At 35.4% G+C, this 27,894-nt stretch overlaps 2 protein-coding genes across 3 annotated transcripts in view; one reads left to right on the top strand and one right to left on the bottom strand.

Moving 5' to 3' along the window:
- Positions 1–1,013: 1,013 nt before the first annotated feature.
- fgf9 (fibroblast growth factor 9) lies at positions 1,014–3,984 on the bottom strand. Its single transcript, XM_056464837.1, has 3 exons — positions 3,840–3,984; positions 3,592–3,695; positions 1,014–1,202 (listed from the first exon to the last, which is right to left on the bottom strand). The coding sequence occupies exons 1-3, from the start codon at positions 3,982–3,984 to the stop codon at positions 1,014–1,016; spliced, it is 438 nt and encodes a 145-aa protein (XP_056320812.1).
- An 11,177-nt stretch (positions 3,985–15,161) lies between these two features.
- pdxka (pyridoxal (pyridoxine, vitamin B6) kinase a) overlaps positions 15,162–27,894 on the top strand; it is a 49,842-nt gene continuing 37,109 nt past the window's right edge. For both annotated transcript variants that reach the window (XM_056464854.1, XM_056464853.1), the window contains exons 1-2: positions 15,162–15,328; positions 15,425–15,479. In XM_056464854.1, the coding sequence (XP_056320829.1) occupies positions 15,248–15,328; positions 15,425–15,479 (136 nt within the window). In that variant the 5' untranslated portion in view covers positions 15,162–15,247. The remainder of the gene's footprint in view (positions 15,329–15,424; positions 15,480–27,894) is intronic.

The following is a 27,894-nucleotide window of genomic DNA, read 5'->3' as shown; positions in this document are numbered from 1 at the left end:
AAGCAAACGTCAAAAGGTGTGGATAACAATAATGAAAATGTATTTATTAGAAAATGCTTACCAAATGTTTATTAAAAATGCCTTAAATGTTTAGTTTACAATACCTATAGTTTTGATTTACCAGTTGTTTTGTATTATAAAACTTAATAATTAAAGTTTATGAGTTTCTTTAAACATATGCTTTTAAATGATGATTCATGTTTTAATGTGGAAATTGTTCATGAAATCACTTTGCCTTTCTTGTAATATTTATTTTTATGGATATTGTAATAAAGAAAGAGTTGTCCAACACTTTTGTACCTTTTTATGACAATTGTGGCCCTTCATTTCAATTGTACCATAAAAGGTACAAAACAGTATCATAAGAGGCATTTTCTGTACCATATAAGGTACAACTTTTACAAAGGTACAAAACTGTTCCTTAATGAACATTATTTGTATCACCGTGTACCTTTTTTTCTAAGAGTGTTTAGTAATATAATAATATATTATAGCTAAAAAGTGACTAAAAACTAAAAGTATAATACTAAAGCCAGTTGAAAGGGAAACAAAACAAAACTAAGCCATGATAAATGAACATGCATTTTAATAATTTCATATACAGTTAAATTATAGACACAATATATGAATAAACAAACAAATAAATAAATATTCATTACACACAATATTATACGCATTTTGCAAATATCAACAACAGATAAATATGACAGACACATTCACAAGTCATTTATCAAGCATTTTAAACTTGTAAAATAAATGATACAGAAAAACTGAATTCAAAATTTCACATCTTGCTGAACATTAAAAAAATAAAACCCACATTGCTTTACATTATTTAATATTCTATCAATATACCCTGCAGTTTACAAAGCCATATAGTGGATTAAGTGCAATTTTTCAAAAATACAGAGAAAATATACCCATATCCAAAATAAAATTAACTTGCGGTAACATTTTACAGTTTTAATGCTCCATGTTTTATATAGGAAATGACACAAGATATAAAAGAGAGTTCAGTGTGATCCACGTTTTTTGAGAAGGAAGTGTGTGCAGGCCTGATTACGGCCAACTCTGTAACCTTTCCGTAGCTGGCCTCGCTTTGACAAAGCCAGGAAAAAGCCTGTGTGTTTCACAGAGGAGTATGTATTATAATGGTTTTCTTCCATTTGCTCTTTAAACAGACATTCATTGGAGAACGTCTTCTACAACAAAAAGGAGATGGAAGAAATGTAATGCATACCTCTGTAAGTATTATTTCAAAATGCAGTTCATTACACCTCTCAGACAGATAAAATGACTATTGTTCAGTCAATAACTGTTGGTGCAGACTGAGAGTCCTGTATGCAATCTAAGAGTGTTTTTGAGACATTTAGCTATAATGATGTTAATCCTTTCTATTGTAATTATTTTTTTAACAGTGTTAACTGAGAACACTCATGCATCGTGAAACTGCTAAACCTCTGAAACTCAGTTTGTTCAGCTAGCTTCACACAACACTGTGTGAAGCAACACCATGTATGTTTTCAGACCTTTAAATAATAACAGATGACAAATAAATTTCAAGTATAGAAGATTTTTGCTGGGCAACGCAGTGGCGCAGAAGGTAGTGCTGTCGCCTTACAGCAAGGTCGCTGGTTTGAGCCTCAGCTGGGTCAGATAACATTTCTGTGTGGAGTTTGCATGTTCTTCCTGCGTTCGCGTGGGGTTCCTCCGGGTGCTCTGGTTTCCCACACAGTCCAAAGACATGCAGTACAGGTGAATTGGGTAAGCTAAATTGTCCGTAGTGTATGAGTGTGAGTGAGTGTGCATGGATGTTTCCCAGAGATGGGTTGAGGCTGGAAGGGCATCCGCTGCGTAAAACATGTGCTGGATATGTTGGCGGTTCATTCCGCTGTGGCGACACCGGATTAATAAAGGGACTAAGCCGAAAAGAAAATGAATGATTGAAGATTTTTGTTATCTCCTATCTCCATGCATGTAACTTAAGGGGCCTTTGTCCAAGAAGTCAGATTAGTTGACTAGCTAGTTTAGTTTGTTATTATATTGTGTTTTACGAAGCATGAAGCTAACAAAGAGTGATTAAAGTCCAACCTTCATGTTATCTAAAACCCAAGATTAGTGCCAAAGGAACTGAAAATTATCTAGCCGGCTAATCCAATGGTATGGTAAAGTACTCAGATAAATGACTTGGTACACACAGCCCGCCCATCATGGAACCATGGACATATATAGATATATAGATCTATGAGTGGAACAGTGCGATCCAAGTATATACAGCTGCAGCCCAGAGAACTCCCAATTGATAGGATTTAAAGCATACATTTGGGGCTAGAAGGGTTACAGCTGTGGCTACAGAGAACATAAAAATTCAGCATTATTTTTTGTGACACTGTACAACAATAAATACTGTTTTGTTTAGTTTTTTGCTGTGAGTATTAAGTTTAAGGATGGAGTGGGTGTAGATGTTAAATAAACAGGTGAAACACACCTACTGTATATTTATTTACCAAGCGCTCCTTCAGATCTTGCTTACTTGGTTTAGTTATGTTTGATCAAGGTTGGAGCCAAACTCTCCAGGACAGGGGTAGAAGAATGAAATGGAAACACCTGGTTGTGAACCACAGCAATTCATGAAAGGGCCTCTAAGTGTAGATTGTGTAAAATATAGTAAAGGGGAAAAGGCCCTGAGCACACAAAACATTAAAATATGAGCAGAAAATTTGATTTTCTTTGCAGTTTGTTTGAAATTTTGTGCAATGTAATTTAAAACATATTTTTATTTTTTATTTACTCTTCTTCTTTTGGAATTGTTTCTTATTTTGCATTTCATTTTTGTTTTTGCACTTTATCATTTTACAACACAATGTAGATTTTTTTGACACTTATTGTTACTCAATCCCTGACCGCAATACATCTGGCAGGAACTTGATTCCATAGTAGACTCTGACCTCTGTTTATAACTCGTGCAGTCTATGCAAGTAACAAGCAATTGCATTTATCAAGAGAAAGTTGCATAGTGTTGCTTTAAATAACATGCTAAAACTGTTCATAGTTGTCGTTGCTAAAACTGTAAAACCATATAAAGGACAAGTGGACATGTGATTTGTGATTTATTTCTTGTTCCCTTTTCTTTTGTTCCCCTTTTAACACCACTGTTTTTCATTCAGCCTATACACACCTGTTCTCATGTCAAAACACATCTGTCTAGTGGCCGTGTGTTTTGTGATCTATTATTAAAGTCTGTTTTTGTTTTTTACATCTGGATTTTGGTTCTCTCTCATCTTATTATATGATGATAAAAGACATAAAGTTGAGGCTTTTTTTTTACTTCATTTTACTAATATTTTCGTTTGTGTTTTATTTATTATGAGCAGTTATCAGGAAATGTTGTGTCTTGTGTTTTTACATTGATGCATCATTATCATGTCTTATACAGTCAATTGTTGAAAAATTTAAGGCTGTTTTGTAAATGTTTACATTATTACTATATTTTTACAGTATTATACCAGCAACTCCATGTGGCTTTTTTTTTTCAAATAGCAGGATGTTTTTTTTTTACAATGTTCATCCTGTTGCAAAAACATTTCTTACCATTCCATGAGCAATTCCTTCCTGACTCATGCACAAATACAGCTGACTCTTCACACCACGCATACCCACTACACCAGGCCTCACAGCGAACACTTTCAGCAAACCTGCACAGTAAACAGGAATAGGTAAACAGAACAGGCATAAACGGATGCAATAAAATTAAGGTGTAGATGAACAATTGTACTAAGATCGGAACATGAACAGATGGTTTGTTCTCACTGTATTATTGAAGAAAAAAAAATACATACTGTATTCAGAAGGCTCATGGACACCACACACACTGCCATTCATTGGGATCTGCAAATGAAAGCCAATGCCAACACGACAATACAGCAAGTGATGCGTGATGAAGCCTTCAGCTGGATTAGATTGCTCTACACCTGCTGGGATCATCAAAGAGTGCCGATATTAAAATATAGTTTAATAACAATCTAATAGGAAAATTCAGCTAAGTTGAGTTGAGTTATATTTGAGTTAATTAGTTTTGGACTAACAGCAGCACATTTGCGTTGGAGTCAGTCCACATCAAAAAAAAAAAAAAAAAAAACTAAAAGTACCATCAAGGTTGTTTGCCTTTTTAAAATGCTAATGGGTTGTATAAATGAGTTCTTGATAAAACAGCAACAGGAGATTTTTACTTACTCCAAACAGTCTGGGTCTCCTTAAAAAATAAAGTTGTTGTTGGAACTTTGAGCAGAGATTGTAAATGTGGGCTTTCCAAGGTACATTACTGTGGATAATCACTGGTCTGTAATCAGCCAGTCTTATAAGGTCTACTAAATTTCCTTGGTTTTTCCCACATTTACAGTAAGTTGATTCCATCACACCATTGCACAAAGCCCCATATTTTGTTCTATCCTCATTTACCATCAGCAGGCTCAGTATTACAGTATTTTACTGTGCAATCATTCTTGTATAATGTAAACAGGATAGGAGATCATACAAAACCCTGAGTGACAGCTACACTAGTTAAAATAACATTAGATAGAGTATAGTTTACCTTAACACATTGGGCTTTATTTTAACGATCTAGGTGCAAAGGCTAAAGCGCATGGTGCAAAAGCATTAAGGTCGTGTATGAATCCACTTTTGCTATTGTGAGGAAGGAAAAATACGGTTTCACGGTCTAACAGGGTTGTGCTTATTCTCTTAATGAGTAATGAACAAGTATAAAGAACAAGTCTCCTCCAATCAGCCTTCTCTTTACTTTACTTTTACTCTTTACATTATTCGTTTACTTTCGTGAATAAGGAAACACTGTTGTATGCACTCCACTGAAGACCTTTACAGGTTCCATTAACCTACATATTTAATTTAGTTTGTTAAGTGCAAAGATTTTTTTCAAATTTATTTTTAAATTCAGTTCTAATTCCCAGAAAAGGAATAAATAAACAATAATAACGAAGTGTGTCAAAAAACTGAGTTAAACCCAAACTCGTTCAAACACCTGTTTATGCAGACGTCTTTAAAATCCAACGGGTGGACAAATCTAAACTTGTTTTTATTTAAAAACAAATAAAAATATGCATATGATAAATATTACTACTAATATTAATAATATTATACAAAAGCAGATTGTCATGAATAAACTGAAAAAGTCCCCCAAGGTGAAAAAGGCATCTAGGCAGTGTTTTTTATATTTATGTAGAAAATAATAATTTTTGTAACATTTTAATACTTTTATTCTTTTTCATTTGTAAAGATATTTGCGTATTGCTCTACATCCTGAGTGTATTAAGCAATGTGTATGCGTTTAAGGCGAACAACTAACTCTGTGCTGGACTTTTGACCAGCTTTCAGTTTCAAATCAATTGTGCAGTCTATTTTAGTTCCTTAAAATACAGTAGCAACACGCCAGCAATGCACCTTAACACATCTAGACCGGAATACCCATGAATCCACAAAGACACGCAAATGGGTTTACTATTTAAACAACGTGGCACAACGTGGGAAAAATAGGGTTGTGTTGGTCTGAAAATAGCAACAAATTGCACCAAACTTGTGCCTTATTGTGCCAGTTGTATGATAGAGCCCATTGAGTGTGATTTGTTAGAAAGGCCCCTTAATAATAAAAGGATTAACATTAATCTTCGCCAGCTTATCTAAATTAATAAGCAAATGTATTTGCTAGAAGGTAGTTTAAAAACTGGGTCATTATTCTGCTGGAGCGGTTCACTTTGTTTTCTGTTTTACATTTGTTTACTCAATAAAAATATTTATTACAGAGATGCAATATTACAGGCATGATAAATCTTACAGTATGTGATTACAAAGAGAAAGTAATCTGGAGGAACAAAAACACAGTCAGACCACAGCACTTGGCCACTGATAGCTTTTGAGACCTTGTTAAAAATAAAGCACAAAGCCTTTTCATTACTTTACATTACCTTATAAACAGAAGTAGTTTGTTTCAGTTCTTTTGAATGTCAGTTCCTTAAACCAGAAATGCAACCCATAATTTGAAACACAGTAATCATTGTCAGAAAAATGTGGATTAAATTAAAGGGACGGTTCACCTAAAAATAAACATTCTGTCATCATTTACTTACCCTCAGGTTGTTTCAGTCCTGTATAAATGTCTTTGTTCTGCTGAACACAAATGAAGATATTTGGCAGTATATATATATATATATATATATATATATATATATATATATATATATATATATATATATATATATATATATATATATATGGCAGTAACCAAACAGCCCATTTAGTTGGAAAAATAAATACATATGGAAGTAAATGGTGACAAAATTTTCAATTTAAGGTGAACTGTCAATTAAAATTCCAACTAAAGTAATACATATATACAATTATGGTTGGAATAGCTAAAATGCATATTACAATCTGCATCATATTACAATTCAACTTACAAAAATAGAGTCAACACACACTGCTCACATCATGGTTTTGCTATCAGTGAATGCGTCACAGATCTGTCCTTGTGTTTTTGATTGCTGAAAGCATGACCGAATCAGACATACGCTGCAAAATATAGTGCAGATCCTGCGTATAAAAGGGACAGTTCACGCAAAAATGAAAATTCTGTCATCATTTACACTACATTCACTTGTTCCAAACCTGGTTGAGTTTTTTTTTTCTGTTAAACACAAAGAAAGATATTTTGAAGAAAGCTGCAAATTATTAATCATTGAATTCCATATTTATTTTGCCTACTATGGATGTCAATGGTTACAAGATTTTAGATTTCTATAAAATATCTTAATTAGTGTTCAGCAAAAGAAAGAAACTCCTAACGGTTTATAACCACTTGACGATGAGTAAATAGTGAATACATTTTCATTGTTTGTTGAACATCACTGAAGGCCATTCCATTCAACCATATATTATACTGCATATTGTCACAGCCTTCAGCTGAAGTGCCAAGTGCTCGTTTGTTGATTTATAGTTGTGTCTATTTAGGCCTTTGTCTCGGGTTGCTTCTGAATCTTGTCTTATTGTGTTTTGCACTTAGCTCCCCAGATCACAAATAAGCTGGCTGGTTTGTGTTTATTTTTATTTTTTTTGCCTTTTATAGACTTCACATTTTGCTTTGTTTTTGCACTTTATCTTTTCAAACTTTTTCTTTAATAAGCAATAGCTTCACATGGATCCATTGTTTTGTGACTTTTAAATCGTGACATATACTGTATATGTGCACTGTGAGGCATTTCATCATTACTGAAATGATTCAATAGAAGCAAATGAAGTGATGCATTACTTTGCAGCATGTAGACCTGTTAAATATACTGGACTTTTTTTTCGAGAAAACATTGTGCAATTGTATGCTTCACACAGGTGAGTGGACCTGACAAACCACCTGTAGGAGGCACTCCTTTTTTCTTCCCATATAAGTACTAAAGACATTAAAAAATCATGTTTTATGCATGATTATATTATCATCACGATATGCAGAGGTTGACAGATGGCAGTTGCAAACCGGTGTCGTTTAAAGAACAACTTGAGTGCACAGAGAGAGATATGATTTGGGTGTGGTAATGTTCAGGCAGTAAATGGTAGGCCACACAAAGAGGAACTGATGGTGGGTCTGTCTCTAAGCAGGTGGTGAACAGGTGCAGGGTGTTTGTGTTACTTAGAAGTCATGTGATGGTGATCATTAATTATTCATCCAAAGTTCACTGACAGTAAAATGGATATGGTAGACAAGTGACAACAAGGCGGCGTGGTGGCCCAGTGGGTAGCGCTGTGACCTCACAGCTAGGGGGTGGCTGGTTTAAGCCTCTGCTGGGTCAATTGGCATTTTTGTGTGGAGTTTGCATGTTCTCCCTGTGTTTGCGTGGGTTTCCTCTGGGTGCTCCGGTTTCCCCCACAAGTCCAAAGACATGCACTATAGGTGAATTGGGTAAGCTAAATTGTCTGTAGTGTACGAGTATGTGTGTGTGAATGAGAATGTATCAGTGTTTCCCAGTGCTGGGTTGCAGCTGGAAGGGCATCCGCTGCATAAAACATACGCTGGATAAGTTGGGGGTTTGTTCCGCTGTGGCGACCCCTAAATAATAAAGGGACTAAGCGGAAATGAAAATGAATGAATGAAAGTCACAACAGACTGGACTGACTGATCAATCAGAACAGATTAAGAGGAGTTTAGATAAACTTGATTGAACAGTTTTAGACACTGTAGGACAAAGAGCTAATTGTGCAATGCATATCATGAGAAAATGTTGGTTGGAAATAAATCTGCTATACAACCTTTACATAAGCATTTTATGAGAATATAAATATGGTATTGTAGCCTGTTTTATATTAATCTAAACACATTTAAGATGCACAATTCAAGTTTTTTTTGTATTTTTTTGTGTGTAAGGATGAAGTTGCAGGGTGTTTCAGATGTACTAAATCTAAACTTCTACAGAGTTTTTGTTCTCAGTAATTAAGCAAGAAGAACATTTAGCCAAGCAAACTCTTACAGTAAGTATATACTGGGTGCTTATCAATTCTTATTTGTGCATATCGTTTCCTCTCCTCTCTTCTTTTCCTTACATCATTGGTCCACCCCTGCAGGGTGTAATAATGATGCGTGAACAGAATTGATTCAAGTGAAATGATAAATCCTTGCTTCCTTTAGTGTCACTTTAAAGCGTTGACAATTAAAGAATACTGTACACCAGTGATTTATCTTGCATGGCAGGATTCTTGAACATTCAAGAAAGTTGTTTATACTGTAATAGGTTTTTTGCCTCCACAAAACAGCACACTTGTCAGTATTATTTATACTTATTATTGTTAACAATTATTCCCATTTATTAACTGCTTTATATTTGTGCTGAAAATGTTACATCAAAATTAAAGGAACTATTAAAACAACTCACATTTACAATAGCTTTATTCTTAATATTAACATGAATATGTTTCAATTTGCTGCTTTAGTTAGACATTAGTGGCACAGATGTGAAGGAGGTATAATTAACAATATGCGTCACATTTAATCAATCCACCGGTGTTTCTTCACTCATGCCTCCTCAGGAAGCCTCGTCATCAATTTGTGTTGGGACAACAAGAATAATTGGGTGGAACCCTGCATTTTTTACAGTGTGTGACCTCATATTATCAGTATTGGTGTGTCTGGATTGCTTGGTCACTGTTTTATTCCAACCACCATGGAAGTATTAAGAAATATTTTGTGAAAACTTGTATATGGATCATCCATTTCATGAAATCAATAATCCCCATGAAGTTATGTTTTACACTGAATTTATAACTACACTCTGCGTTGGACCTTACAACACTTTTAACTGTTATAAATTTAATGTAATTCATGGGGCTTAATGCTTTAATTTACTGCAGCGATCAGTTAACAGAAAAATAATCAATAAATATAATGTGATACTCTAAAATATTGATTGTTCACTAAAATGAATGATATTTTGTTTAAAGTACACATGGAATCAAACTAGCCATATTGATTTTGTTAGCTCACATTGCTAGTTTTGGGGTGAACATTCATCTGTGCATGTCATGAAGAAAAAAAATGTGTTTGCTCTTGTAATCTAAAACTGAAGTCTGAAAATGTGCTTCCTGTTAGTTTTCAGATAAATTCTCAGATTACTTCTGTCTGAGGTATTAGCCATGGTTAAGTAACATCCTTAACCACGCCCATCTAACTGTCAGTTTTGACAGCGCTTATGACAACAAACACAAATTGTGAACAGTGTGTGGACTTTGCATGTCCTCACCGTGTTGGCGTGGGTTTCCTTCGGGTGCTGCGGTTTTCCCCCACAGTCCAAGACAGGAGAATTGATTTAGCTAAATTGTCCAAAGGGTATGTGGGGAGTTAGAGTGTATGGTGTTTCCCAGTGTGGGTTGCGGCTGTAAAGGCAACCACTGTGAAAAACACATGCTGGATAATTTGGCTGTTCATTCTGCTGTGGCGACCCCTGATAATAATGGGACTAAGCCGAAAAAACATGAATGCTGCCTGCCTTGAACTTTTTGCCTGTTGTATGGATTACACTTCTGGATTGTCTCTGATGCTGTTTATACTGGTTTTCAACCCATTGCCTGCCTGACCATTCTTTAATAAAGCTGTGTTTGAAATTAACCCGTCTCCACGTCACTTCATCGCAACAGTATATCAGACCCAAGGGGCCTTTAAAATCGAACTTACAGCTCTATATTATATAATATTTAATTTTATACTATTATCTATAGTTATAATTATTAAAATAATGCAGAAAAAACAAACATTACAATAAGCTTTATTTTTTGTCACTATTAATGTGCATAAGTGTACAGGTAAACATCACACTAGTTGATGATTTATTTATTTTTTACTACTATAGTATACTCAGTGGTGCAAAGTAACAAATTACAAATCCTCAAACTACAGTAATTGAGTAGTTTGTCTCAGGAATAGTAATTTACTAAGTAGTTTTAAAAATGTGTACTTTTACTTTCCCTTGAGTACATTTTTAGTGCAGTATCAGTATTTTTACTCCACTACTTTCCTTCAACCTGGAGTCACTACTTCATTTTTTCTTGTCTATGGGGATTAGAAAAATCATTTCCTGTGATTTCTGTCCAATCAAATCGCACACCAGAAGGTAAATCGCATCATAACAAACTACCTCAAGACATGGGCGATTTATAATTGCAGCAAAACTGTTTGGCAAGCATTAAAAGTGTCCAAGAAGATGTCCAAAACCTTTACACGCAATGACCCAGAGACTGTTTAGATTTTGGTCACTTTCCAACACAACCTACAATCAACCAAATGTCAACGTCACTTCACGACGTAATTAGACGTTAGAATAACATTGTCCTTAGATGCTGGGAAGACATTGAATTTTGGTCACCTGACATCACAACCTAAATCTAACCTAATATTAATGTCTTACGACGTTGTGTGCCTGCTGAGCAATACCTAAATGCACTACAGAATGTTACATTTACACACATTCACAAACTACATGTAAATGCATCAGTAATACTCACTACTCTCGAGTACTTTTGAAAGGTCTACTTTTTTACTTTTGTACTCTTTTATATTTGAGTAAACATTTACAACAGATACTGTACTTTTACTCTACTTGCCCTACAATTTTTGGCAAGTAATGCTAATTTTACTTTTGTATGATTTTTCAGTATTCCTTCTACCACTAAGTATACTACAGTTAATCTTTTCTTTATGATTGTTTTTGTCATAATAATCATAATCAAGAACTACACAGATGACGTGTGGTTTGACAGCTGAAAGAATATACCATGTTTTTATTAACATTATCTGCTGCTTAAAAACTGAATGAATGTGCGAGCAAAAGAAAAGGATCTCCTTTGAAATTATTGTAAAATGTTCAAGTTAGAAATTTAAGTTCTAATTGTATTACTGTTTATATATTTGCTATATATTATTCATATATGGTAAACTAAAATAAAAAAGAAAAAATAAAGCAAAAAATTATAACTTTCACTAGGTTACAAACATTCATTGATTCATTTTATTTTTGGCTTCGTCTCTTTATTAATCTGGGGTCGCCACAGCGGAATGAACCACCAACTTATCCAGTTTTACACAGCGGATGCCCTAGGTTACAAACAAACTAATTATTATTTATTTTACTTAAAATTAACATGACTACAAGTATAATACAACTATACAATGACAACTAAATTATTACAACTTTATTTAGAATTAAATATGAAATTATGAAATACAAAGAATTATATATATAAAATTCCAAATGTGCAAAATGGTTGCTGTTATAATGAAACAACCTTTTGAACAATGTGGAGTTTGTTGACATATTTATTACATATGACACAGAAAACGTACTAGAAGAATGAGTGATGACGTATATATATATATATAAATCTTTTTAGTTTAGTGTTCTCATCTAAATGCTGAGATGCTGTTTTGATTTAATCATGGTTGCTCTTACCGTTCTCTTGGATCTTTGCATCTCTCATTGACAGCAGCCACAAGTGTCTCAATCTTCCAGCCGGATCACCTGAAGTCTCTTCAACTTTCTGTGTGCAGTCACAGTGTTCACAGAATGGTAATAAAACAGACAGAAAGCTTAAAAACAACCTGGGGAAATCCATAACAGAGGCATCAGGTCCACAAATGTCTGCTCTTTGTTGTCCTTTTTTGGCCTCCAGGTTCAGTAGGCCTTTGACACACATGTAACAACAGTGAAACCAGTGAAAAGGTCTATGAGGCCCAGTTCCTTTCTAAAAACACAAGAGCTGTGACTGAATGTGATATGAGCCTCTTCAGATGTGAAGATAAATGAACATTATGTCCTCGACTCAGTGTAAACAGAGCTTAATATGCACAGGGTCAGCACTTTCATACATATATAGACTATCTATTACTAAATGAACATTAAGTGACAAAATAAACCCAATGGAAAGAACTCACACAGATATACTTTTGCGTCTTAGGACATGACTACATCATGAAATCTTCCGTATTATCACTACAGTGATATCAAACATCACTCATGACGTCTACACATTGCAGTTAAGTGATGCTAAGGGAACATGCAGGTGTACTTAGTAATATTTAATGTTTAGATGTTGTGGATGGTCATCAATTAGTGGATCTACAACCCCAATCAGAAAAGATTTCTAAATTACTTTGACTTATATTTCATTGCAGATAATACAACAAACATCATTTAATGTGAGTTTTTTTTAATAAACACATTTCAAAGAGTTTGAACAGTAAAGCATTTACCACTTTGTAATGTTGCCATTCCTTTTCACAACACTTAAAAAGATGTTTAGGGACTGAAGAGGATTAGGTGTTTCATTTGTATTTTTGTAAGGTGGGCAACAGAGGGGTCTTCGTTGTTGTATTTTGTGCTTCAAAATGTGCCACACATTTTCTAGTGGAGACAGGCCAGGAATGCAGGCAAGCCAGTCAAGTACCTGTATCCTCTTCCTCTGCATCCAGGACTTTGTGTAGAATGTGGTTTTGTTGAAATATGAATGGGCATCCCTGGAAAAGAAGGCAGCGTAATGTGCTCCAAAATCTCAATGTACTTTTCAGCATTAATGGTGCCTTTAAAAAAGTGCAAGATACGGTTGAAGTACAATGCACTGTTGAGGGTGAAATATCCAAATGTCTTCCTACATTTCTTTGAAGAATATTTTGAACATTTCAATAATTTTGAATGTAATTACTTTTGTAAAAAATACATGCTAATAAACTGCTCAGTGTGGTAAACATCCAAGTCTATGAACAATTATACACAAACTTATTTCCACAACCGCAATGAAGAAAAATGCAACTTTTAACAATGTATTTCCTGATGTATTTCTTTTTTACCTTTATGAGTTTGTGTATTCCCTAATTTATCTCTCACAATTCTGAGCTTATATTTCACAATTTGGACTTTTGTACTTATTCTTGCATGTTTCCCGTGCAATTTCAAATGTATATCTTCTAATCTGAAATGATGTTTTGTTATTTCTGAATTCTCTGAAGTTTATGTCACAAATTTGATTGCGATTACAAATTTTATTTACTTACATTTCTAAATTTATCCTCCATAGCTGTTTGTTTATAAATTGTAATTAATATTTTTTTCTGTGAATTGTCAAATATGTGATTGTACAGTACATGATTTATTGAATCACATTAATGAGGCATCTAGAACTCATAATTGTTGCCATGTGGATTTTACTGACATACATATAATTCATTATTTTATAAAATGGGAACAGCAAAGATTGCATTGAATTTATATTTTATTTAATGATTATTTTCCTGTGGGGTTGTAGAATGTCTTTGTCTGATGTTTTAAGATAAAAAAAAAATAAATAAAGTTGCTATTTAGATTAGAATAAAATAAGATTGAAGTGCCTGATGATGAGTGGGTGGGTGAGAGGATGCTGGCATATGCTCTTGTCCTCTGACAGCACAAAATGAAACCACAATAAAGTAAATAACATGCCTCACGTCTCAGGAAATGTCAACATCAGCAACAGCGCATTTGCTTATATGAAAGAAAAAACTGTTTGTTATTCTGCAAGCCTACAGGAAAGCAATGAACAGCTCTGTTCGGTGAGTCAATACACACTTTTAGGTTTGATACTGTACATTATTGTTACGCAAGTTATTTATTTTGTAGTAAAACTTATCTTGTGAAATTATTTATTTATTTTCAATTGTTTTATTTCAGTGTTCTCCAACCCTGTTCCTGAAGGCACACCAGCAGTAGCCTACATATTTTCAACCTCTCCCTAATCAAACACACCTGAAGTTAGGTCAGATAAAGGAGACATCCAAAATACTGTTGGTGTGCCTCCAGGAACGGGGTTGAGAAACACTGATTTATAGCTTTGAATCCCTTTATATCTTACCATGATTTCTTCCTTATTCATCCTTGTGAATTTAATACAGTTTTGACTTTCTTGCTTGAATTTCCAAATTCAGATCGAGTTTATTCACAAGTCTGACCCATGTTTATATCTCTTATTCTGACCTTTTGCTTGCAGTTCTAAGTGTAGCTAAATTCTCTCCGATTTTTTTTTCTTTCAGTTCTGACTTTCTCCGTTTTTATATCTCACAACATTCACTTTTATTTTCATGTTCAAATTTACATTTTATACTTCAGAGTCAAACAAAACATCTTTTAGGTCACACTTCTGACTTCCTCATGCTTGTCTAAATGAACTTTTCGAAATATTGATTTCATATCTTGCAAGAAAATATTTTCTTTTTTTCATTATGTAAATACCTTGCTGTGGACTACGTAACTTTAATTCATTTAAGAACTGAAAGTGATCTAAAATAATGTATTAACTACGTAAAAAATAACGAGATGAAACTTTGTAGCAAAATCCATACCAGGCGTTATAAATAGCAGATGTAAAGAAGGCTTTATATGCAGGAGCTGTAGCAGCCGCTCTGCTTGACGCGATTGGCCAGTTCTTGTAAACACAAGCAGTTAGGTGTCTGCGGCAAATGCCTGAACCCCAAGAAAACTTATCTAAGCCCATCCATTCATCACGTAGGGAGAGCTGCTGCTTTCATGTCTGACATTCCTTAAGTTGTACATATTTTAACTTTTTACGTTTTTTAAACGCTTATTAACCCGTCTTTTTAGGCTGCGCCGTGTCATATAAACACATAAAAAGGCTACCGTTAGTTGTGATTCGCTTTAAACGAGCATCAGCAAAAGCAATGGACTGCAGAGTTCTGTCAGTTCAGAGTCATGTTGTGAGAGGTTATGTTGGAAACAAATCTGCTACTTTTCCTTTGCAGGTAAGAGAAGGCGGCTTTTGCTATTATGCAAACTAGTAACGTTAGTTATCAAGCAGTTTGAGGTGTTTTACTCATTTGCGTCCTCGTGTGTAACAGGTGCTGGGCTTTGAAGTGGACACTATAAACTCTGTGCAGTTCTCCAATCACACAGGTAATAAACGCACATTGCATGTAATCAACGCAAATCACCTAACAAATCGTATTAAAATAAACAACATTTTTCCTGAAATGCACTTTTAATTGCATGGCAAACAACCCAGTGACAGCTTCATTGTGCTCATGATTACGCAATCTAGGCTGAAGTCCAAATCATGTGATTAGATGTTTTGAAGTGAATGCATTATAATTACTCCTCTTGCAAGATTTCTCTGGGACAGTTGCATATAGTAGTTAAAATTTCAGTTTTTATTATATTCATATTTTTATTATATTTATTATATTTCTGAATGTCCTGAAAAGCTTTGGTAACGTTTGATTTAATATGTTAATGTTTAGAGTAAAGAGCAAGAACACCATATCAGTTTTTATCTGCTTGAGTTTATCTTTGGTTCTTGCTGTGGAAACGTTCTCATCGAGTCTGTGGTTTTAAAGGTCACTTTTCTGTTCTGACAGCATTGGCGAGGACTATTATACTAACACAGTGGTATTTTTTTCTTTTTTTCCCTTCCCATCAAAACAGGGAGTTGGTTAGTCACATTTTACTGACGTACCAGACATGATTCAGTACATGGGAAAATGTAATAGACAGAAGGAGTTTTTTTTTTTTAACAAAAACTATGCAATAATTCTTTTGTTTGTCTCTGGATTGCGATGGGGATTTTTTAAAGGATTAATTCTGCAATTATGTCATTATGCCAGTAAGTGGCAACAAGTGACTGTTTACTGCCACTCACAAACCCCCCACCCATAGTGAAGTGCGTACACTCATAGAAAATATTTAGGCCTAACAAATAAGATGTACAGGATGTATTCTGATTGCATATAAACTTTCCATCCATTTGGATTACATATTTTTTAACATTAATTGAACTAATAATTGCTATGTGATTGATATTGATACTTAAACATAAATGAACAATAAGAACAAGATTTATGTATTAATATCAATAATCCAAGCATTTCTAAATGCTTCATATTAATTTAAAAGACTCTGGATTTAATCTATGTGTGTGTACTATGTGAGAACAGAGCCACCATAAATTTTGCCACCGGATATTAAGTAAACCAATCTCATAAATTTAAACTTCTACTGGATCTGGCTTTTTCTACAGCTAGATATATTTATATCATATTCATATTTTTACAGATTAAATTTAATAGTATTCAATTTTAACATATTTTGATTGATTCTAAGGATCCTCACAACATATAATTAAAAAATGACAAATCAGAAGATTACAAACAGCTAATGGTACTTTGTTATTTCTCTATTTAGAGTAATGTGAATTTATACTTGTTCCCCACTGTTTGGGAATTAGGAAAACATCTAGGTACTTTCCACTTCTTTTTATGAGTAATGTCAATTTAAGCACATCTTTTTCTGCTATTTTGAAATTTTACCCTCTCTATTTTTGAGGTAAGTAAGTATTTAGAGACTTGCTCCCCCTTCTATTAGGTAAGATTTTTGGATGCAGCTTATAAATTCAACCAGTATATGAAACAAAAAGTCTTTATGGTTAGAGACTGAAACCATATATTTACTGATTTGTTCAAAACTAGTCATTCAGGAACAAACCTGTGAGTAAGTTATTAATTTAGCTTAAATAATATATATAGAACTTGCGCGATATTGGGAAAAAAACTTACATTTGCCTTATTATTTTTTTTTTTGCTATATGTATTGCGATAGGGAAATAATGTCACAAGATGACTCTATTTGGAAATAATTGATTTGTAGTTGAGTGATCAGCATACAATATACACAATTATGTAAAAAATAAATAAATTAAAGCACAGAGGAAAGTTACAGAACAAAGACAAATAAACAATGCTTCGTGGTTTATGTTGGACTTGAACAGTATTTAAGTATAGAAATTAAACAATTAAATCTAAAATAACACTGCATAGTCTTTATTCTGTTTGTATTAAATAATTAAGCACACTCCTTCTGAAGGGGTAAACTTAATAATTTATTGTGCTCAAATGGTTTAAATTCACTTAATATCTTACAATCACAGGCATTAAAAGCACATCCAAATAAAGTCTTTCATATTATTAGATTAGAGTTCAACTTTGCACCCGACTCCACAAATTGCATGTTCTGAACTGGGTTTTGACATTGCAGATCTTGTGTTTTGACTAGTACAGATTCAAATGTGCAATATTGATTCTGAAACAATATATTGTATCCTAATATATACACTTGATATACAGTAGACATCAGAATTAAAAGACAGACAAGGAACTGCAAGTTGCTGAAGGCGCTTCTGATAAACATTTGCTTTCCACACTTTTACACAATGAAACTTTCTTGTCATGACACTTGAGTTCCAACTTCCCCAAACATATGCTCAAAAACACTGATGCACAAATCCAAAGTTAATTTCAAAGCATTTTTTTAGTGTAATGTTTCCCATGAAACTCAGATAATTGAAACATGTTTTCATACTGCCATGAAGTTTCTGTTTCTCACAAAATGCCTTAACATGGTTAGTTAGTAATTAGATTTTTTTTTCTGATTAAGGTTTGGTCACTGCAGGGCTTTCAGTATAAATTCTCTTTAAAGTTGAGATACTGTGTAAATACAGATCTTTAACCTGTTCCGAGCAAGAACTGGTGATTAAGTCCAACTGCAGTGTTGGATTAATTGACTATTAAGATACATTTCTGTGTTTTCCTTTTGTGCTTTTATCTTTAATGAATATCCGGAGACTTTATAAGTGAATGACATTGAAGGTGCAACATTCTAGAAAATCTTTAGAAATTGTAGGTCAGTTTATTTTGGATGTCTTGTTTATACATTTAAAAACACCACCACCTGTTGATTTAGCATGTGACTGGGTATGAGGTAGATTTATGTTTAGCTTTAATTGCCACAGAGGTGTTAAAAATAAAATAGATTAACTACCTGTCCCAGATATCTTGGTCGTTAACTATATGGGTATGTCCAGTTTTAAAGCATTTTAAACGTTTTAAGATAATTAACTTCCTATTGGTTACGTCTGGCTAGTTCAATTTCACGCTTGATCACTACATAACTCCAGCAGACAGTGTGGGAAAAGATACTAAGAACAAGCATGCCATATTTTTATCTTCTTTCGTATAAAAGTGAGTACATTGATAGTGACATGCCTCTTCTTTAATATTGATCCCTTTAAAAAAATACCTTATTATATCAGTACTAAAGGTGATTTTTCTGCTCTAAATATTTAAATGCTTTCAGTACATTTGTGTTATGTTTGACGTGACTCTAAAAGTGAGAACAGATGCAGCCAAAAAAGATGTGGTTAGTGAATGCTAGTGAAGTCAAGCTAATATTGTGACCGTTGTTTTTCTCAATACACATGTCCTCTCTACTCTACATGTTTTTAAAATGCTGAAGACCACTTGTAATGAAGTTAGATGAACACCTGGCATTGGGAAGGAGGAGGTGGAGAACAGACGAACTTTTAAATAATTTATTAATGAAAAAAAAAAAAACTACAGACGGCCAGCTCCTCATGGAGACTGCTGTCAAACTGAAAGCAAAACATAAACTGTCCAGGCCTGGGGCCTCATGTACAAAGACTTGCATTGAATTCATACAAAAACGTTGCATACAGACAAAGCTGTAAATGTTAGTACACAGTAAAAAATTCAGATGTATGAAACTCCCACGCATATTCTCTTTGTACATCCGAATTAATGTGAAACTGAGCACATGTGCACGAGCGCAAAACCCCTCCCTGCCTCCTCCCCCTAAAAAATATGGTAATGACTGCACTTTGGCAAAACCAAATGAAAAAGCAATGGCGAAAGCAAGCAAGAAGAGAAACTTCACAGAATGTGATTTGGAGGTGCTCCTATCAGAGGTAGACCAGAGAAAAACTGTGTTATTTGCAAGTTTGTCCTCCATAATTAATAACAAAAGAAAAAAATTGTGACAGTTTAGCTGACACAGTTAACGTAGTGGGGTGTGAACATCGCACTGTGAGTGAATTAAAAAATAAATGGTCCGATGTGAAGTCCGGCGCATCGTCATAGTGTGGTCTGAACAGGCGGGGGAACAGGGTGTGCTGACTAACAACCTTTGAGGAGAGAGTTGCCTCTTTACTGTCTGGAGTAGTATCCATGTCTGTGGGAAACACAGATGTATTAGAGGAACACTTTGTTAGGGCAGTATAGCAGCACCCCTCCGCTCTTATCAAGGCAGTGCCAGCGGCATTTCAGCTGCCCAATCGCCTGCCAACCGAGTGCGAGAGTGGGCATCATTGTATCTGCGCTTTTGGTCAGTTTGTGGGTTGTTGAAGGAGGTTAACAGCCATGTCTTTAATAGATAACCGCGGTCTCCTGATATGCAGTTAAATAATTACGCTCAATAAAAAATAAAAAAACTTAGCTGGAATAATCAACAACAACAATAACAATATTTATTTATAAAGCACATTTAAAACAACCAAGGTTGACCAAAGTGCTGTACATAGGAGTGCTTAAAGACAGAGAAGCAGAATATAAAAGATACATTTAACAAATAAAAGCAATAAAAGTTATCAAGGAGTATTAAAAGCGAGAGAAAATACATAGTATAACCAGACTTAAACACAGAAATGGAGGGGGAAAGTCTAATAATAGCTTTAAATACATCACTCACCAAGAAGCCACCCATCGCGCCACCCTGCCAGCTTGGAGGCCTCGAATGTCCTCTAATAAAGCCAACACCACCATTGCCATAGAGTTGTATACATTTGCAAATGTATGTTCTAAATCCACATAACTTGTAAAAAAAAATAAAAATAGAAAATTAACCCATTTTATCAATTATATATCAATAGCAATGGTTTTTGCCATGTGTTGGTGCGATACTTTGTAGTGTGCAATTAACATAATTGCCTCTAGGAGTCACCAATGGAAATAAAACAAACACACACAAGAAATGCACGTACGCCAGACATGAAGTTGGCGTGGACCCAAAGCACATTCTCACGTTAATTTCATCGTGAGCATGAAATCTGGGCGAACTCAAGTTTTTGTGCGTACTCAGCGTTGAAGCATGGGGCCCCTGGTCCTCTCTCATCTTCTACTGCGGGCTCTCCCCCTTTATCATCTAGAGCTGGGATCACCAAACTTGTTCCTGGAGCGCCGGTGTTCTGCAGATTTTAGCTCCAACCCTAATAATACACACCTGAACAAGCTAATCAAGGTCTTACTAGGTATACCTGAAACACCCAGGCAGGTGTTGTTGAGGCAAGTTGGAGCTAAACCCTGCAGGGCACCGGACCTCCAAAAGCGAGATTGGTGACCCCTGATCTAGAAGCTACTCTGTGAGACTTGAGACAGTTGGCGGGACCAGATGTCAGCAGTTAGCACTCATACCCACCCACCTCGCATGCTCACTGCTCTCGGCCCTGCCACTACTTGCTACAGCGTTTGTTTTTGATTGGAAATGTTCCGTTCCAATTCCATGTTCCGTTCCAGTGTGAACAGACCCAAAAGCAGCTTTTTGAAAATGTCTATCCACAGTCGCTCTCTGACAGCTCTTCTGGACTATTGTGTATCTTTCCCTGATCGTCAAGCAATTCACATATGAAATTTACACAACTGGTAGACAGCAAGAATGAATGCCTGCAAAATATGCGCGCACCCAGTGAATGGTCAAGTATCATCTAGAATCAAAGAATGTTCTCAATTTAAAATGCCACTTTTTAAATGAAAACATTAGTCTAAACACAGTGCAAGTTTGGAATGAGGTATATTCTGCCTTCATCGCTTTCTTTGAACTGCCATATATAAAATTGCAGCGTTTAAGATCTGATTGTTGAAATCAGTAATCTTTAATGCCTGATTCAGATATTATATGAAGTGAGTCTCACACCGGACAAGAAACACTGCATTAGATTATGTTGTCCTGTACCATGTCTTTAAAATATGGAAATGTATTTTTACCACAGTATTTTCAATGGAGTTTTAGTGCTCCCCTCTGCTGCTCCTCATGGCGCTTGCATTTAAAATGGCATTTCATTTTATACTTGAACAACTAATGAAATACTTACGTCTATTTAACTGATTGTATTTTAGATAAATTTAATTATCACTGTATAGGCAACCTTTGAAAGTCACCTAAACCTTTGACCAGAAAGTTAATTGGTGGCTGAAAAAACACTTTTATCATGCTTATCACAACACATTTTAGTTTTAAAATGCATATACTTTTGTTGCAGTTATGCCTGGTGTACTCACTACTCTGGTATCTTTGAACTGTGGAAATGGAGTCGTTGTAAATGGTATTTTGTTTCAGTGCGATTGGACTTAAATGCATACTTTTGAAATCTGTTGATTGAACTACGGTTGCACGGTTTACCCGGTACTATGGTAGTATCGTGATACTATGGCTCCAAAATACTGACGCACACGTTTGGAGCCATTACAATGCTCCACTGTAGTTTTGTAAATAGTAGTATCGTCATTAACGGTCTATCTACAATACCTAATGTTGCATGTGGAAAAGTCACTAAAATGCTCACCCGTTTGTGCAACATTAGACAATTTATTTTAATAGCCTATGGAGCTTTCTAAGGTTGCAAAACTGTGTGGAATTCACGCCTTTTATGGTAGCCTATTGCATATTTTCTGATGCTTCAGTTCGAATCTGAATCCGTTCATTTTTTGCTTCTGTCAATGTGATTTAATAGCTACAACAACTGTGACAATCTCTTAAAAAAGAACTACTAAAAAAGTGACATTTTAATTACTTTGGATTCTTACCTGATAAGACTGATGAAAAAAAAACATTAGATGAAAAACCCAAATTAGCATCAGGAAACATTGAAACCATTTTTGACCACTTCATATAGCCTAAATTTGTTGAAAAAAAAATGCTCCTTTTGTAACAAAATTTCTTTATTTTAATGTATTTTTTGTTGGTACGAATACATTTTAGGTGAAGTGACGAGCAAATACTCTTTTTGATCATAAGGGAATCATTCATTCAATTCAAGTAGGCCTATTATAACAAATAAACTATATAATGATGAAATCATAACATTTAAAGAGCCCATATTATACATGAAATAGGGTCATATTTAGGTTGTAAGGGTCTCCAACAACAGTCTAATATGCATGCAAGGTCAAACAACACTTTCACTGTCTTATAATCTGCATATATTTTTACCTAATTATCCCAGCGACTCCCATATGAATCGTTCAGCGATTCATTTGTTCCCAAACCCATCCTCAGCGCGAAGCTAATCTGCGCTGATTGGACCGATGACAGCCTGCTACGATTGGTTGACAGTGACAGGCTTCAGCGCGAGACAGAGTGAAATGCCTAGCTGCTAATCTACAATATAAAAGTAGTCACAGTGCATACACGCTTCATAGTGGATTTTGGCTGCCAGTGGGTGAATGTAACACAGACGATGGACTAGAAAATACTGACGACTAACTATTTTATTGAGCAAAAAGTCCAAGAACTGGCGAGGAGATCTCCTAGCCTCCTAGTCACAGTCTTCTTGCTCTTTTCACACACACACACACCCACACACACGCACACACACACAGGGCCTGCGCGTCCATAGAGGAGCGGCTGAATAGAGAGGGCGCGGCGCTCGGTTATATCCGCGAATACCCGTGCGTTACACACACGAGGAGACACACACACACACACATTGTCCGCGAATACCCGTGCGTTACACACACGAGGAGACACACACACACACACACATGTAAAACAGCTGACGATCTGTAATCAAAGCGGCACGCGTCGCGTTTTCAACGTGGCTTTACACGCGATATGAGAATATAAAGAGTTAACCTGATACAGCACACGCGGTTACAAATAACAAAACACAACTAAATACAGAATTTGCAAGATAGAGTAAACGAGGCAACAATTTTAATCGCACATACTTACACTGGTGAAAAAGGGGAAGAAACTGATCCATGATGCACTGATCCATGTTCTGACAGTCTTCACTGATCCTTCCTTTAACAAACTGATAAAGTCTTCTTTAAAAGCATATAGTTTTCATAAGCACTCAGAACTGCTCAAGGCTGGGCTATAATGCTGAGGTTTCCTCTTTAATTAGACTCAATAATATCCATCTGCACAGCATGACTTCATTCGACCGGTGTCTGTCTGTGTGTGTGTGTGTGTGAGACTTTTTTTTCTGTTAGTGGGCGGGGCCGCAGGTTTCAAATCTCCCGGGTTTGCGCGCCCAACTACTTGTGTTTCGTAGCTGCGTCATCACGAAACACCTAATGACTCGTTATCAAGACGACTCGTTTGAAGCACTATGAGTCGACTCTTTATAGATGAATCAATAGTTTTTAAACACTGTACACTTACAGATTTAAGCCTTAGCTGGATATTTCACTTCACTTAGAGCTGTGTTACACACTACATGGAAGGGCATTTTCAAAAATCCATAATATGGGCTCTTTAAGTAGTTAACTGTGGGGAGTCTGGCGATTCTTTTGTGAGAGTTGAGCTGTTTGATCATGCTCTCTTGCTCATGCTCTGCTCACATTTCGTCCACTTCTAATCCTCCTTAAATTCCTGTGTGAAGCCTCAACAATACTCCCACAGTTACGGGTCACAATGTCTGTTCCTCCTCAAAGCTCACACCAGGTTTCTCAGACAAAGCATTTTGTACTAAAGTAACTCCTTTTCTCTCAACAGTCAGACAAAATATCTGGTATTTTCACAGAAATAAGAATAACAACGATGCTAAATAATACTAAATGATTGCTAATTTCATTGTTTAGGAAGTCTGTGAAATGAGGAAATGTCCATTTGAAGACTGCATACTACTGAATTGCACTGATATGGGTTATTCGGGTTAATTGTAGGACAGTGTGTCCAGTAAACTGCAGAAACAGTGGCCCTTTAGAGTTGGGCACACCTGATGAATAGCATACAGCAGAGAGGATGAGGAAAACTGATTTGACAGCAATCTGGAAAGTTATCCATTTAAAATAAATGCAGTACATTGTTGAACTGATTCTAGTGTCAAATGAATTCATGTGCTTTTTAGTTATCATAATCATGCAGATATTTTAAACTATTCCAGTGTGATCCATTCACCAGCTGTAACAATTTAACACCCCTTACTTGTCGCCAACCCGTTTGAGGTACTTTTTTCAGTTGAACACGAAACAAGATATTTTAAAGAATATTGGAAACCAGTAACATTGACTTGAGTATTTGTTTTTATTATTAAGACAATGGCTATTGGTTACAATGTTCAAAATGTCTTATTTGTGTCCAACAGGAAAATAAAACTTGTAGAGTTTGGAACCATTTTAGGGCGAGTAAATGAAAAGTAAATTTTCATTTTGAGTGAACTATTTTTTTAAAGACATAGTTTACCCAAACATTAAAATTTAAACTACATGACAGTCCTTCTTCTTGTGAACACAAAAGAAGATATTTAAAGACAGCTGAAACCTGTGAAACGATGTGACATACAGAAGAGTCAAGCTTTAAATAGGAAATTATCAAACCTTTTTTTGGTATGGAAATGGAAAACTCAACAGTTTAACCTTAGGGTACTTGTAATTGTGTAAAAGTGGAGTGTTCCTTTAAGGCACTCCAGCAATATTTCTTAAATGAGTATAAAATATAGACAATACAGTACAAGCTAAAACAGGTAAACAGTTTGTAGCGAATTAGCTCAAAGGGAAGTGAAGATTCATTTGAACGGGGCTTTAAAAGACTCTTTAAATCCGAACAAATGAATCATCCAGCAATTGTTCAAACGGACAGTTTACTTTAATTACGGCTATTGCTATCAAAATAACCCATTTATGTTTAAGCAGGGTAGCAAGATAGAAGTTTAAGACATTAGATTCATAAATATGCACAGGCACCTTTCTTTATACAAAATGACACTTAATTTACTAATCTAACAGAAACTAACACCTAGCACAAACACGCATAAAAAACTTGGATTTTGTAAGACCAAACCAAGCGAACCAAAAATAATCACTTTAACCCTTCTATGGTCTCTTTAGGGTTGCATTTAGTTTACACCAGTTCAGATGTAGCCTGGAAGTGTTACTTATGGCCCGTTTCCACTGAGTGGTACGGTACGGTTCGTTTTGGTACGCTTTTATGGCTGTTTCCGCTGTCAAAAGGCGTACCAAACCATACAGTACCACTTTTTCTGCACACTTTCGAAAGGGTACCAAACATGAGAAAGGGTACCAAAAGGCAGAGCTAGATGCGTAGCTGAACGCTATTGGTTTACAGAGATACGTCATTCGCTTACACAACAAGCCAGAATGAAAACAAAAACCCGCCATGTTTGAAATACACAGCGAGAGATTACAGCGGAATGATATATTACAATAATAAAGAGCCATGGTCAACCCGGGCTCAAAACAAACCTTGTTGTCATCTTGATGAACAGCCACAATGCCAAAATGAAGAGCAGATTTACCCTGTGCTCCGTAGTTTTACGAGCCAGTCTGAAACGCGAGCGGTTTCGCTTTCTTACTTGTGCTCGCCGCGCGCCTAACGTTTTATCTGAAATAACAAACTTCTTGAGCTGATGATAATAACCATGCACTTGATATTGACATGCTTTTGAAATCCGATCCTGTCAGATACTGACAAACGCGAGAGTGAAGCGCGAATAAAAGGACAAGCCGGAAAAAAAAAAAGGAGCACATTATTTTTTGTTTAACTTATTCTTGTTTAACTATTATCTTCACCTTTCGGACTATTATGAACTCAGAAAGATGGAGTTGCTCTCTAACAGAGGCTACATGTGCTGCTGAAGATTACAGACACAGATGAGAGGTCTGCCTCTTTTTTTGAACCTAAATAAGAACTAAATGTCTGTTGTGTGTAGTTTATCTGTAATTGGTAAAATATCGGCGACTGTAAGGGTCTGTATTTGTTCATTAATGTTCATTTATTTATTTATGTTATATAATTGCAGACGTTACAGTAGGCTATTTTGCACTGTCATTGACCTGCAGTTATAATCAACTCATTTTAATAGAAAAGTTAGTAATAAACATTTATACAGAAGTATTTATGTGTATAAAGCATCTGTTTTGTGAGAAGTGCTTCTCATATGATATGTGAGTGACCCGTACAGCTTTATTGTAGACATTTTCTCGAGCAAAATTGACGTTGACTGAAACTTTCTGTCATACACCACGCCCACCAAAAGGGTACCCTTGGTAGTGGAAACGCAAGCCTGATAAAGGTGACCCGTACCGAACCGAACCGTACTGTACTGCAGCGGTTCTCAAACTGGGGGTCGTGACTCCTGCGGGGGTCGCAGAATAATTTCAAGGGGTCGCGAGAGTGATTTAAAAATTGTGTAATTTTCAGTGGTTATAATAAATATTTTTAGTATTAGAAGTGAAAGCTAGTATTTTCAGATTTTTAAAAAGATATTACTGATTCATAAAGTATTTAGGACACATTCAAGCAGAATGTATCTTTGTACTTGAAACGCAGCCTTTAGGAACAGTTTTAAAAACTTGTCACGACAACTTGCCGCAGTAAACAAAGCCTTCAACGCTTGCCCCCGCCTTCGCGCTCTTCTTATTGGCCCACTGCTTTAAGAACTGAACACGAATGATTGGTTAAAATCCGCTGTCAATCACTCAGTCAACGCCTCTTGTCTTCAGATGACAGGAGCTACAACTGCGAAAATGTAAAGCGCTAAGGATGAGAATGAAAACAACACTGACAGATTTTGTTTTAGAAACACCTAAAGCTACAAATAATGCACATCTGAATTCTGATCATGTTGTGAATGTTAATCCACCATCTACATTTTTCGAAGAGTGGATAAAAGACTTTCATTGACTTCAAGTCCGCTATGATAATAACTAAAGCATTCACTGTAAAGTCTGTGGGATGGAATTTTCGGGTAACTGTTTACCACATCTACACATTTTAAGCACGAGAGTTTCTGTTTAATCCTTTATTTAATCGCCAGATAATGTTAGAGTTATATGTAAAATTTAACACCACGTACACCATCGCAAAAAGGCTTGCACTGACTAAGAGTAAACTAATATTGCAGCTCATGAAAAGACTGGTATTGCTATTAAAATGACGTATGCAAATAATAAGGCATGTCAAAAGCATCTGTGCAATATCAGACACCAGGCGTGAGAACACAGCACAGTTATCATTAACAGATTCATTCATGAGTTCATGTCAAGCAGTGCGTGCAGGGCCGGTGAACGGTCCGTCCGTGATATCTTTTGGTCACTAAATTGTTATAAAATTTATTTTCTTGTGATAACGGGATTTCATTGAGACATATTTTCCTCACGCATGCATATATATATTTTTTTGCTTGTTAGTTTTGATTAGTGTTGATTTCAAATGCAATAAATCTGTTTATAAAACTTGTAGTAACAGTACGATAATTGATGGGAGCCACTAAATTTTGTCTGGT

Source organism: Danio aesculapii, chromosome 9 (assembly GCF_903798145.1).
Source record: "Danio aesculapii chromosome 9, fDanAes4.1, whole genome shotgun sequence".
Taxonomy (NCBI): Eukaryota; Metazoa; Chordata; class Actinopteri; order Cypriniformes; family Danionidae; genus Danio; species Danio aesculapii.
The sequence above is the reverse complement of the archived record's forward strand: the minus strand, read 5'-3'. Positions and strand labels throughout refer to the sequence as shown.